Here is a 13,768-nt window from a genome sequence, read left to right on the forward strand (position 1 = left end):
TGTCTTTTACCTCCTTGCCATGCAGTCTGTATGTTTTGTTTGGTGTGGGCTCCTAGCCTAGTAGGGTGTGTTTTAGGATTACAGTTTTTCTTTTTTTAATCTAGAGTCTTTGACACACTTATCAAGAATCGGATATTTTCGTGTTTTTTTTCTTTTTGGCCACACCACACAGCTTGTGGGATCTTAGTTCCCCACCTAGGGATGATGGAACCCATGCCCTCTGCAGTGAAAGCATGTAGTCCTAACCACTGGACCTCCAGGGAACTCCCGTGTTTTGTTTTGTTTTTTAATAAAAAGGAGGCTACACGTTTATTCTTTAGTTAGTGTTGTAAAAAAACAGGTATTATTCGTTATTATTATTTTTTTATTGAATGAAAGATTCTTTAAATTCTGTAGTGCTTTACAATTTTCAAAAGTTTCATACACATGATTCGTATTCGTATAATCCCATAGTGACCCTTTTTCCCCCATCCCCATATTGCTTCTCCCCCTTCCCTCTTTCCACTGGTAACCACTAGTTTGTTCTCTATTGGATATTTGTGTTTTAATTGGGGTGTTTTAAAAAGTTGTCTAATCCCAAGGGACTGAAGCTCAACTAGAGTAAAATGATAATAGGAGTGATGATTAAAATAACTAACATTCATGGAGAACGTCCTTGGGTCATGCGTGTTCTACCTGTTTTATGTGTAGTAACAATTAATTGTGAAAACAACCCTAGGATTGTTACCCTATGTATTATTTTTATTGCATTATTATTACAATTATTTAATTGTATGATTATTATCGCCATTATGTTAATGAGGAAATGGAGACACAGGTCAAACCACTTCCATACCCTCCCCCCCCTCCCGCCTCCCCCCCCAGCTCCAACTCAGGATCTGGTAGAGCTGGGCTTGCTCAGATGCTTCAGGCTAAATTAGGTTTTGTTTATACTTTCAGGCTGGAGTTGCTGGCCTGGCTGGTGGTGTTAGTTTTGCCTTGGTTTATATGAGGATTCTATAAATTCTTAGTGAGCCCAGAGGCATGTTTCCCCTACACCTTTACCACTGTCTTATTTATAACTTGGCTTCTCCATGTAGGTGGGGTCTTAGCCTATAGAACTAGCCATCGTGATGGATGGAGGGAGATGCGTTTCTGTGGTCCAAGGCCTGAAGGCTGAGTACACACCCTTCTGCATTGTAGGTTCCAGGGAAGACAGCATCTGGGTTAGTTCAGTCTTCCCCATTTTTTTCCCTTTTCCCCTGTGTCCCCTGAGCTTGCCTCCTTCCGGTCCTGTTGTCAGCACATTCTAGCCTCAGCATTCTCTAGATTTGCCAGCTTTAACAGCAGTCCCTGCTTTTGCCCTAGCAACAGAAGGCTTTTTTATATCAGAGAGGATAGCAGGCAGTGCCAGAGCCAACCAAATTTATATAACACAACTGAGAACAGGTCTGTCCGTGCTTTGTAGAGGCTTTATCCCTGGTGCCTTTCTCTTTGTACATTCTTTTTCTTTCTCAAGTCTAGAGAATTCCCAGCAGTCAGTGTCTTGCGATTACAAATTTAATGTGATGCTGAAAATAAAATGGTCAGAACTTCTGGGGGTGTCTCTACCCTGCCAGGCTTTTGCTGTTTGAGCATCTATTAGTATGTCTTATAGTCACCATCTCAGGAATAACTTGGTTCCCTTTTCTTTGTTATCGTATCCACAGTAGCTGAGATTCCTTCTGATGTACTAGTTTTAGGCAGCATTAAACAATTGCTCATTTTCCATGAAAAGTGATTGGAATTTGATAGGGAACAAGAATGACATAAACACGTTGTACTTATAAACTGCATGGAATTTTTTCCCCATTTGTTTGAAGGACGACGTCATGCGATAAGAATTGTTAAAGAGAAATAGGCATCAGTATTCTGACATGTATCAGCACATCTGGTGCTTCTTGGGTCCATCTCTGTGCCCCTAGAGTAGAAGTGATATAACAGGACAGGTGTGACGTGTATCACCAAGGTGAGTGTGGAGGCCTTTATAGCTGGTCATTTTAGAGCTACCTCTTCCCTCCTTTGAAATTTGCTTTGTCTTGGGTTTTCCCTTTTAATCACTTCATAAGTATTTATAGTGCTCCCATATCCTGTGCAGTTTGGGGTGGTACACTGATATTTGCTCATTTAACCATGATTGGTGGTGAAATAAGTGTCCTAAGTACATGAAATTTTTCAAATAACTAAAGTTGAAACTAAGATGGGACATAGGTGACTTCTGGAGAATAATCTCATTATACTGCTTATAATTCCAAGCACCAAGTTAGTGTAATCTTTTTATGAAATGAAGGGGAGATATTTGAAATTCTTCATTACGTTTGCTTGTCCTCTTAAGCACCACACAGAGCATAATTCTTTTTTTTTTTTTTTTTAAATAAAAAGAAATTCACGTTCTTTTATTTATTTATTTATTTATTTATGGCTGTGTTGGGTCTTCGTTTCTGTGCGTGGGCTTTCTCTAGTTGCGGCAAGTGGGGACCACTCTTCATCGCGGTGTGCAGGCCTCTCACTGTCACGGCCTCTCTTGATGCGGATCACAGGCTCCAGACGCGCAGGCTCAGTAATTGTGGCTCACGGGCCCAGCCGCTCCGCGGCACACGTGGGATCTTCCCAGACCAGGGCTCGAACCCATGTCCCCTGCATTGGCAGGCAGATTCTCAACCACTGCGCCACCAGGGAAGCCCCGAGCATAATTCTTATAAACCAGTTTTGGTTCTGTTAAAACAGAGTGATATCCTCAGGGGCTTTGGAGGTGAAACTAACTATTTGCCCTTCCACCAAAGGGTGCCAGCCTGCTTTATCTCTTTTGAGTGATGACGGCTACGTGGTGGAGGCATTTTGGTTTTCTCTCACTTGCCTTTATATCCGTGCTCAGGCCCAGCAACCTCTTCCATCCCCACCCTTTACTTTGCTGCTTCTAATTACTTATGGTCTACAAAGCCATTCATTCATTTAGCCAACAAACCCTTGCCAGTTATACCACACATTGGGTACTATCCTCAAGGACTTGGAGAGCATCAGAATGTAACAGAGAGTCTATTCTTATCCTCATGGAGCTTGTGGTCCAGAGGGGAAGACACACTAAGCAGATGAATGTGTAACTACAAAATGAGGGTAGTCGTATAGGAAAAACAGGAATGAGGGGATGGATAAACAACAAGGTCTTACTGCATAGCACAGGGAACTGTATTCAATATCCTGTGATAAACCATGCTGGAAAAGAATATGAAAAAGGATGTATATATATGTATAACTGAGTCACTTTGCTGGACAGCAGAAATTAACACAACACTGTAAGTCAACTATACTTCAATAAAATAAATTAAAAAAAAATAAAACATTTATTAGCCTAAAAAAATGTATATGAGGGGAGAATATGAGACCAGTTTTAAGTTGGGGAGGGGAGGGCAGGGACGGCATCTCGGAGGAAGTCCTAACTCTGGTCAAGATTTTGCATTCCATCGTAAGTCATGTGGGGGGAGCCATTGAGAATTTTAAGCAGGGGATGGAAGGATCAGATTTGGCGTGTCAGTTGGAATGGGTGTCAAGAAAGGAAGCCACGAACTCCATACTCTTTGCTAGACTCTCCGAGGAGGTATGAGTGTTTCTGTGAGTGAGCTCCTGGTCCCTGAATTTTTTGACATTTCTTTTGACTGCTGAACACAGGTATTGGCAGGCTTTTTTTTTTTTTTTCTTTCCTGTAAAGAGCCAGATAGTAAATACTTTAAGTTTGCAGCCATATGGTCTCTCTTGCAACTATCCAGCTCTGCCGTTATAGCATGAAAGCAGCCATAGACAGTAGCTGAACGAATGCCTAGGTTCCCATAACACTTATTTACGGGAACAGGGGGCACGTAGTTTGCTGACCCTTGGCTCAGAGGATGCTTTGTTTATCATTTCCATGACCTTCATCACTGAGGTGGTTGAGCAAGGGAGGAAATGCAATCTACGTGGTTGACCCTGGCCTCCAGCTGCTTATAATCATTATGGGAAGATAAATATTTACATTGAGGAAGCCATCAACTAACATTACAAGGCAATACGTCGTTAGGCACCAACATGATGAACAGAAGAAACAGGAAATGCGATGAAGAGTTTGCTCGTCGGCTTGGAATCTGGGTGTCTCGGAATGGTTGTAAAGGCTTCATAGAGAAGGTGGAACTTGATAAACAATCACAGACACCTTGAAGGCTAGAGGTGAATACAACCTAGTCCAACCTGATAATTTTGCAAGCGTGTAAAACCAGGTCCAATGGATCTTAAGGCAGAGTCTGGACAAGAACACAAGTCCTCTGTTCTCTAAATCTTTGCCCAGGTATTCTTTGTATTTCAGGTCTGGTGCTCTCGTAGGCTGAAAATACGTGTCTAGTAGATTCATAGTAATAAAGAGGAGAAGGAGTGAGAGGTTCCTAGTTATGGGTTGTATGGTGACTTCTTTGGTCCTTGAAGACAGGGGTTCTCAAAAGACTGTGAGAGCAGCATGGTTGTAGCTGTCATTTGGGATGAGAAGGAAAGAAAAGGGAAACTGGGGTGTGGAGTGGGAAGGGAAGGAGGCGAATACGGGTTATAGAAAGACACATGTGTACACTGACACATGGACAGAGGAGCAATCTACATGTCCTCGTTAGGAAGAATCTCTAAATTCTTTACCATGCGCATGTTCAAAGGCATATCCATACTGTTGAAGAGAACTTGACCATTATAAAGAAGGAAGTACCTACGTGTTCAGACATGGAAAGATTTCAGTGATGCAGTATTAGAAGGTGAACAAAAGCAAGTCACAGAATGGTGGGTATGGCCTGTCCCCTTTATATACGTAAACCAAAACCAAACCCAAAGTAGCTGAACTGGCCAACTGAAAGCATGTATGTGTGTTTTATGTGTAAATGCTCAGAAAATGGTCTGGAACGGTGCACGCCAAAGTGAACAGGGCGCTTCTCTGGGGATGGGTGGATTTGAGCAGAGACTTAAACATTTCACTCTGTTTCATAATTATTAAAATTGTTACAAGAATGTTTATTTTTGTTGTAAAAATAATAATTAAAAAAGAGCAATATTAAAACAGTAAAAAGTGCCAGGTTGGGTGAGAGGCAGAGGGAAGGGCTCTGACCGTGGACCTGGGCTGTCTCAGAATCATAGGTGATTTAGAGCCCGAGGAGGCCCGTCGTGGTTCAGGGGGTCTAAAACTTAGTTGGGGATGAGAATCACTTGGAAAGCTTAACAAGCAAACCAAACCAAACCAAAACAGATTCCTGGCCACACTGCAGAGCCACATGATCTCAGGTGATGGGCTGGGGATGTGGATTTTTAAAAAACTTCTCAGGTAATTTTGATGCTGAGTTTGAGGCCCAAGTTTCTGGTTTGAAGCTCTGATTTAGTTTCCCTGCCTCTGTATCAAGGAGAGAAGTAAGGATCTCGATCAGGGAGAACCAGCCTCAGGTTTTCTGGCTCCTGTTCTCCTGAACTTTTCTCAGTGACTGTGTCTCTTGATTCAGGTGTTTTCCCTAACATCACATTTTCGGTATCATCTAAATTTGTCTTTACATTTCATAGGGAACATTCTTAAATACTGTTTTTGAACTTGACTGCCTTCCTCCCCAAGTTTTGTGCTTGGGCTCCTAGGTGGCTGCAGGTTGACTGTGGCCTTCGGAGGCTCAACAAACAGGATGTGCATCTAAAAGCATTAATTCTATTATTTAAAGCTCGTTAAGAATGCCAAGGGCCTGCCTCTGTTTTACAAAACACAAGCAAAAAACATTTACCTTTGTCTATTGGTTAACTCCAACCGGGTCCCCTGTTATGGAAGTAGCAGCTCAAATATTTGCCATCCTGCTTCTCAGCTGACTTGTCTTGGTATCAAGAAATGGCCACGCAACATTTGGGTCATAGAAGGAGGACACTATTCAGCAAGTTATTTTCCTCGTGCATTAGGATTTTGACTTCTGTGTAGCATTTTTAATACGAGTCCCAAAGTGCTTTCACATTCATATTCTCCATTGATTTTACAATCAGTTCGAGAGGTACTGTCAGCTTCATTTTACAGATGGAAAAAAAAGGAAGCTGAGGCAAAGGTCAGGCAACAAAACCAAAGCTTCAGAGCCAGGAGGTCAGGCCCCCATACGGAACTGGGGTCTGTTTCTCTCTCTGTTATGTTGCAGCCGCAGTGTTAAAAGGGTACAGAACGGCTCAGACCTTTCATGGGAATGATGATGGTGGGGATGGGACTCTTCCATCCTTTCTCCTCCTCTTCCCGTGTAACACCTTCTTGGTTTTTGTCCCCCCACCTGCTTTTTCTTTCTTTCAGCTTGGATTCCTCAGTACCACCAGGGCTCAGCCGGAAGAGAAGGCCCCAAGTCTCATTGGCAAATACCACCATGTCGACCGTGTCACCGGCCAGGTGCTTACCTGTGACAAGTGTCCGGCAGGAACCTATGTGTCTGAGCACTGTACCAACACAAGCCTGCGTGTCTGCAGCAGCTGCCCCATGGGGACCTTTACCAGGCACGAGAATGGCATTGAGAAATGCCACGGGTGTAGTCAGCCGTGCCCCTGGCCTATGATTGAGAAATTACCTTGTGCTGCCTTGACTGACCGAGAATGCACTTGCCCACCTGGCATGTTCCAGTCAAATGGTACCTGCGCCCCCCACACGGCGTGCCCTGTGGGTTGGGGGGTGCGGAAGAAGGGGACAGAGATGGAGGACGTACGGTGTAAGCAGTGTGCTCGGGGGACCTTCTCTGATGTGCCTTCCAGTGTGATGAGATGCAGATCATACACAGACTGTCTGAGTCAGAACCTGGTGGTGATCAGGCTGGGGACCAAGGAGGCAGACAACGTCTGTGGCACGCTCCCACCCCTCTCCAGCACCACCCCTCCTTCCCCTGGCACAATCAGCCTTTCCCGCCCTGAGCACGTGGAACCCCACGAAGTCCCTTCCTCCACTTATGTTCCCAAAGGTAACTTAACCTCATGAGTTATGTATGTGAGGAAGGCTTTGTGCCCCGTGGAGGTACCGAGAATGGGCTTGGACCCAGGATGTTTTCTCCATCTGGTCTATTCCAAAGTCACCCCTTGAAGAAAGGGCTTGCGTTTTGTGGCTATTTAAAGTCTAGCTTCTTTGGACCTGTTAGAAACATTGAGACTCAGAAGTTATCTATTGGGGGGAGCAAGTATCTGAGAACTAGGTGACATCAAGCTAGAAAATAAAAACTGAGAGAAACAAGGTCAGCGTGTGGCCTTATGGAAGTCACTGAACTTCTCCAGGCCTTGGTTGCAAACTTGTCAATCATATGACACCATAAATGAGTGATTTAGCTGTTTTAAGGTCCCTTCTAGATTAAAAGTTTTCCAACACCCAGTCAATCCTCGGGGGAGACACAGCCTGAAGGTCAGAAGGAGAAGGGGAGAAAAATACCATGACATCTGGAAGGGAGGGATGAATGTTGGATCTGAGGTGGGCCAGAAAAGGAAAGTAAGGCAGAAGCTTCAGGAAACAAGTACATCCGTGTCACGTTGAAGGTAACTAGCATTCACATCTAGAAAAGAATTTCTTTTTTTCAAAGGACTTTATATCCTCCATTAAGTATATCCCAGTTTTCCTCAGAATTCATTTTGAACCTCAGGCAAGAATAACATTGTTTTTATTTTCAAATCCTTTTTGATTAAATTTAATTTTCATGAGATGACAGCCAATGTGAGCTGCGCCTTCCAGCAGACTCTCACGTGTGGTTACGTTTGACCTTCCTGATGACTCCATAAGGAGGGCCTTCTCACAACCGCCAGTTGAAATGAAGAAACAGCCTCAAAAAGATCCCGTGACCTGCCCAGGTTTCCTCAGGGGTTGATTCAGGCCACGTCCCGTCTCTTGGGACTCAAATTCCCAGGCTTTCACTCCTTAATAGAGAATGCTTGTGGAAGCTTCTCCGAAAGCAGTCCACTAAGCTGCCTGCCCAAATCTTGTTCCTCTTGTCACTAGCACATACTAAGCAAATCCTGCCTTATTTTATTCACTGACCTGTCTCACCAAACTTTTCACTAGTCAAACTTAGATTGGAGTTCGAGCTCTTTTCTTTATTTTAGTCATATTCTCCATTTTACCACTGCATCATGAAATAGCCAACTGGTGGGAGAGTAGCACTAAAGAAACTAAAGGACAAAGGAATTCAATTGGAACTAGTTTTCTGAATAATCAAAACAATTAAGGGTTGACCCAGTACGTGCAGCACAGGAGAAGCTGCTGTGAAACTCAGACACTGGATCCCTGAGGATGCCCTTGGTTTTGACATGAGGAAGTGAGTTTAGCTGTTAAGCTGAGTTTTTACCTTCTACGTAAAGGTGCTGTCAGGGTCTTTATGAAAATGTACAATGCCATTTATCTTAAGCTCCAAAGGTCATCTTTCCTTGGATTATCTGGCCTGGTTTGGAGATGACTAGGAAGAGGAGGGAATGTATAGAGCCCCACATATAGAAAAGCTCTTCCCCCCTCCTTACTCTTTTTTTCTAGGCATGAACTCAACAGAATCCAACTCTTCTGCCTCTGTTAGACCAAAGGTGCCGAGTGGCATCCAGGAAGGGACAGTCCCTGGGAACACAAGCTCAGCGAAGGGGGAGGAAGGCATGAACAAGACCCTCCCAAACCTCCAGGTAGTCAACCACCAGCAAGGCCCCCACCACAGACACATCCTGAAGCTGCTGCCATCCATGGAGGCCACTGGGGGCGAGAAGTCCAGCACGCCCATCAAAGGCCTCAAGAGGGGCCATCCCAGGCAGAACCCGCACAAGCATTTCGACATCAATGAGCATCTGCCGTGGATGATCGTGCTTTTCCTGCTGCTGGTGCTCGTGGTGATAGTGGTGTGCAGTATCCGGAAAAGCTCGAGGACTCTGAAGAAGGGGCCCCGGCAGGATCCCAGCACCATTGTGGAAAAGGCGGGGCTCAAGAAATCCATGACCCCCACCCAGAACCGGGAGAAGTGGATCTACTACTGCAATGGCCACGGTGAGCCTCCCATCTTTTCCCCTCGATACCAGATCCCCCGCCTCTCCCTCCCTAGTCCCTGTGGGCGGAAGGAATGGGAAATGCAAAGTTTCTGGAATCTTTGAATACCAAGTGCTGTTTGATCTCTCGTTGTGTGGTCAGCATTCGACATAATATGTTCAGAGAGAATAACTCCTCTGCCACCTGTTCCCATGGCACATTTAGAGGACAGTGTTTTGGCATCAGAGACGTGAGAGTGACCTTTAGGGACTTTGTTCGACCTTGTCATTTGACAGGTGAGGGAATCAAGTTCAGAGAGGTTTGGCTGCGTTGACCCAGGGGAGTCTTTTGTTTGGGACAGATGGGACTGAATCCATGTCTCCTGACTTTGGAGCCCTTGCTTCTTCACAGGAGACTGCTCAGAAAATTGAGGGAGGAAAAAAAACAACTTGTCTTCAATTTGCCTTTTTGAATTTGAACCTTGCTTTTAGGTTCCTATCACTTTTCTCACATGTACTTTTTCCCCCTTATATTTTTAGGATCCCATTTCTATCAGGAAGATAGAAAGGTCTTTTGGGTTTTAGACATTCAAAGCTTAGTATATCGGTTATCATCTGAGGCTGGGCCCTATATCTTTTACCTAGCTGTCAGTGTGTGTGGATACAGGCTGGACTATTTCAGTTCTTCCTCTTTTGAGGGCAAAAAATAGCTTATAGAACTTGTCCTAGCAGCTAAGTGTGATCTGAAGACTACAGTTTTCAGACTATGGCAGTAACGTCCCTTTCTTTAATATTAAATGATATTTCAGCTCAAAGTTTTGATAATCCCATTTGGGATCATTTTCCTTAAAGTTAAAGCTTAACTTCCTAAAAGGTGGTTTGACCTTTTGTATTGAGTCTTAAAAATGTTTATACTCTTTGGCCCAGCAATTCTATTTTTGTGAATCTATCATAAAGATATAAACCAGGAATACTAAAAAAAAATTTAAGCACAAAGATCTTGAGCTTTTAATTCAGCATTATTTATAATAAATAAAAACTGGAAATACTCAAAGGGCTGGTTTTAGGGAAATGGCTATGTAAATTATGGCATATCTATATAGTAGAATATTATGTTGACATTGAAGATTTTATTATGAAGTTTTTTATATTTTTTACCCATGACATAGGAAAATGTTTATACTAGGCTAAAGAATGGGGGGAAAAAAAGCTCAACACTACACACTTTATAGAATATTATCCTAGTTCTCTTAAAATTTGGGAATAAAGACTGAAGGAAATATGCCAAAATGACGATGATGTTTCTTCCAGTTTGGTGGGATTTGGTGAGATTTATGTGGATTTTTTTTCCTTCTTTATTAGTTTTCTGTCTTTTTCCCAAATTTTCTGTAATAAGTACATGTTACTTTTATAATCAGAAATGTAGAGAAAGTTTAAAAAAACAACTCATTTTGCTTCTTTTTGCTAATTTATATGAACGATCAAACCAAGTGAAAGTCAGACTGGGGTGAACCCCTGACTTGGGATGAACCTACACAGACTTGAATAAAACAACCCTTTGCAGGCAACCAGCTGGGCAAGGGAGGCTCCAATTCTTCCTCCTTTTTAATAAAAAATTTTAATTTGGATATAATCTCAAACGTATGGAAAAATTACAAAAATAATACAAAGAATATCTATATACCTGTGCCCAGATTGACCTATTGTTAACATTTTGCCCTTTTGCATTATCATTTGCTCTCTTTCTATAAAACTATAAATTTTATATTATAAAATGTGCCATGTAGAATAATCTATGTTATATATAATGTTATATAATATAACGTTACATAGTACACAATATATAGCATGTATATGCACATATATACAGACATAAAATAATTTTTCTGAACCATTTTATGACCATTTATGCCTAGATTCTTCAGTATGTATTTCCTAACAATAAGGATATTCTCTTAAAAAACCAGCACAGTTTTCAACTTCAGTAAATTTAACATGGATACAATATTTTAATTTGCTGTCCGTATTCCATAGTTGTCAGTTGACCCAGTAAGGCCCTTGATAGACAGCATACTTTTTCCTCTGGATCCTGCCTAGGATCCGATATTTCATTAAATTGTCCTTTAAGGTGGCCAGGCAGAACACTTGTTCTAATATATCTAATTAGCAGAAAACAGTGTTCACATCGTGCTTAATTATGTAAATATTTGGAATTCTCCTCTTATTTCATTTTATTTTTTAATAAATTTATTTATTTATTTATTTTATTTTTGGCTGCGTGAGTCTTCGTTGCTGCACGCGGGCTTTCTCTAGTTGTGGCGAGCGGAGGCTACTCTTCGTTGCGGTGCGCGGGCTTCTCACTGTGGTGTCTTCTCCTGTTGCCGAGCATGGGCTCTAGGCACGCAGGCTTCAGTATTTGCAGCACGCGGGCTCAGTAGTTGTAGCTCGAGGGCTCTAGACCACAGGCTCAGTAGCTGTGGCACACGGGCTTAGTTGCCTCGGGGCATGTGGGATCTTCCCAGACCAGGGATCGAACCCGTGTCCCCTGCATTGGCAGGCAGATTCTTAACCACTGCGCCACCAGGGAAGCCCTCACTTTGTTAAAGAAGCGACTCCATTCCTTTAGTAGCTGGATTTATAGATTAGATTATGGTCAGCTATAGTTCTAAACTCTCTTGCAGTGCAGTTTTCAGAATTCTTGAGAACACAGGGAGTTGTAGAAGTGAATCTGGTCCAGCAGCAGAAAGCAATTTAATACAATGATCTTAGGCATTCTTACGGCCACTGTAACCTTGTAAACTACTATGTCTGTGTCCTTGAAACAATCTTATTTTGTAGAAAGAATGGAAGTGCCAAATCAAACAAAACCTGACCCTACGTTCTGAGAAAGCAGTATTTCAGCAATACACTTTTCCAACTAAATCACAGTCCTCTCACTCAGATGTTATTATCTCTTCCAGTAGTTTAACCTTTTTCCCCAGGATTGTGCATTAGGAAGTTTATGTTTAAGGTGTTTTTTTAAGGAAGGTCTGTTTCCAAATTGCTATTCTCAAAGGTACACCCAGGTAAAATCCCATAACAAAGAGAGGTTCTGTTTCAGAAAAACCATTCCAGGTGCTCAGAGAGGCCTCTGGAAACAATACCTTGTTGATCTGATTGCAGTGAGTTCTGGGCAGCAGATAATCTTGTATAATAAGATCGTTTTCTGGTCCTTGTCCATTTCATGCTGAATTGTTCAAGAGGATGAGGGTGGGGATAAAATTGCCTAGTCCTGTGTATTCTGTATAAGAGGTCGTGTAGGACCTCACTTGACCCTTACCCACCTTAAGCAGGTGGTGCCGTGCTCCTGAATGCCATGTAGACCCCCAGCACTGTGAAGCCAGGCCAGTGGTTCCCATCTTTCTCACCAACAAGAGCCTCTTCTTTTGGTTCCACTCACCCCTCTCTGCCTTCCATGGGTTTATGGTTTTAAAGTTGAACTCCACAAAACCGCTACCCTACTTCCATGGAATCCTAGTGTTGGAAACACAGGACGAGACCTTATGTGGCCAGGAGGATGGGAGACTGAGGGGCTGTGGCATTTTGTATGTTTCCTTCCTTTCTGGAGTCATAGCAGTTTTCTGTTGGTAGATTGGGACTGTACTGTGGTTTCCTGTAATATGTCCTTTTCAGCAGCAGGAATTGAATGTCCATTCAGAATTTATTTAAGAGTTTATTACCAGGTCCAAGTAACATCAAGATGTAAGTCTATTGTTAATGCTTAATGTGCCATGTTTTTGTCTTTTTTTTTTTTGGCTGTGTTGGGTCTTTGTTGCTGTGCACAGGCTTTCTTTAGTTGTGGCGAGCAGGGGCTACTCTTTGTTGCAGTGCGCGGGCTTCTCATTGCGGTGGTTTCTCTTGTTGGAAGCACGGGCTGTAGGCGTGTGGGCTTCAGTAGTCGTGGCCCGCGGGCTCAGCAGTTGTGGCTCGTGGGCTCTGTAATAGTGGCTTGCAGGCTCTAGAGCGCAGGCTCAGTAGTTGTGGCGCACAGGCTTAGTTGCTCCGCGACATGTGAGATCTTCCCAGACCAGGACTCGAACCCATGTCCCCTGCATTGGCAGGAGGGCTCCTAACCATTTTGCCCCCAGGGAAGCCCCTTTTTGTCATTTTTGAAAACTTTAGTTCTTCTGATAACATAACCCAAGCATAATGGGGCAAGTGGGAGTCCAAAATGTTCAACTTAAAGATTAATGTGGGTTCATGCTATTTGGGAAGTTACACGGAAAACAATATTTCTTGTCTGATCGGTTTGGAAACAAAAAGCACCAAAGTAAGGAGAGTGACACTTAGCGTGTACACACTGGCCATCCATTGCGCTGAGAAAGTCTCACATGATCTTAAAACAGTCACCTCATTCACTTCGTTAGGATTATGGATCATACAGAACAGTGGTCCTGTCCCAGTTAAGGACAGATGGCTTGAGAACGGGAGCCAGTGCCATTCTCTCGTTGCCGTTTCTAATATGGGTCCTTGCTGTTGACTTTCCTTCCTTTGTTCCTCTCCTCCCTTCTGCCTTCCCCACTTCTCTCTCTTCCTATTTGTGACCTGTAACTATTTGTGTTAAGTATGAAGCTGGGTTCCCAGCAGCCCCGTTGCCCTTGGGATTTTGAGGGGAAGTTTGGAAAGCAGGTGAGGCGTGGAAATTGCCCTGAAATACTTGTGGAGGAGGTCCTGGATAGTGAGAAAGGGAGCAAAAAACGGACAGTGTCTCTCGGTCAATCGCATTCCCTTTTTC

The 13,768-nt window shown here is 43.2% G+C and overlaps 1 protein-coding gene across 1 annotated transcript in view; it reads left to right on the plus strand.

Annotated features, from left to right (window-relative positions):
- The window catches only part of TNFRSF21 (TNF receptor superfamily member 21), a 65,880-nt gene that overhangs the window by 12,349 nt on the left and 39,763 nt on the right, over positions 1-13,768 (plus strand). Inside the window, exons 2-3 of the mRNA XM_036869101.1 lie at positions 6,323-6,974; positions 8,522-9,016. Of these exons, the coding sequence (XP_036724996.1) occupies positions 6,323-6,974; positions 8,522-9,016 (1,147 nt within the window). The remainder of the gene's footprint in view (positions 1-6,322; positions 6,975-8,521; positions 9,017-13,768) is intronic.

The sequence above is a fragment of the Balaenoptera musculus genome, chromosome 11 (assembly GCF_009873245.2).
Source record: "Balaenoptera musculus isolate JJ_BM4_2016_0621 chromosome 11, mBalMus1.pri.v3, whole genome shotgun sequence".
Classification (NCBI taxonomy): domain Eukaryota; kingdom Metazoa; phylum Chordata; class Mammalia; order Artiodactyla; family Balaenopteridae; genus Balaenoptera; species Balaenoptera musculus.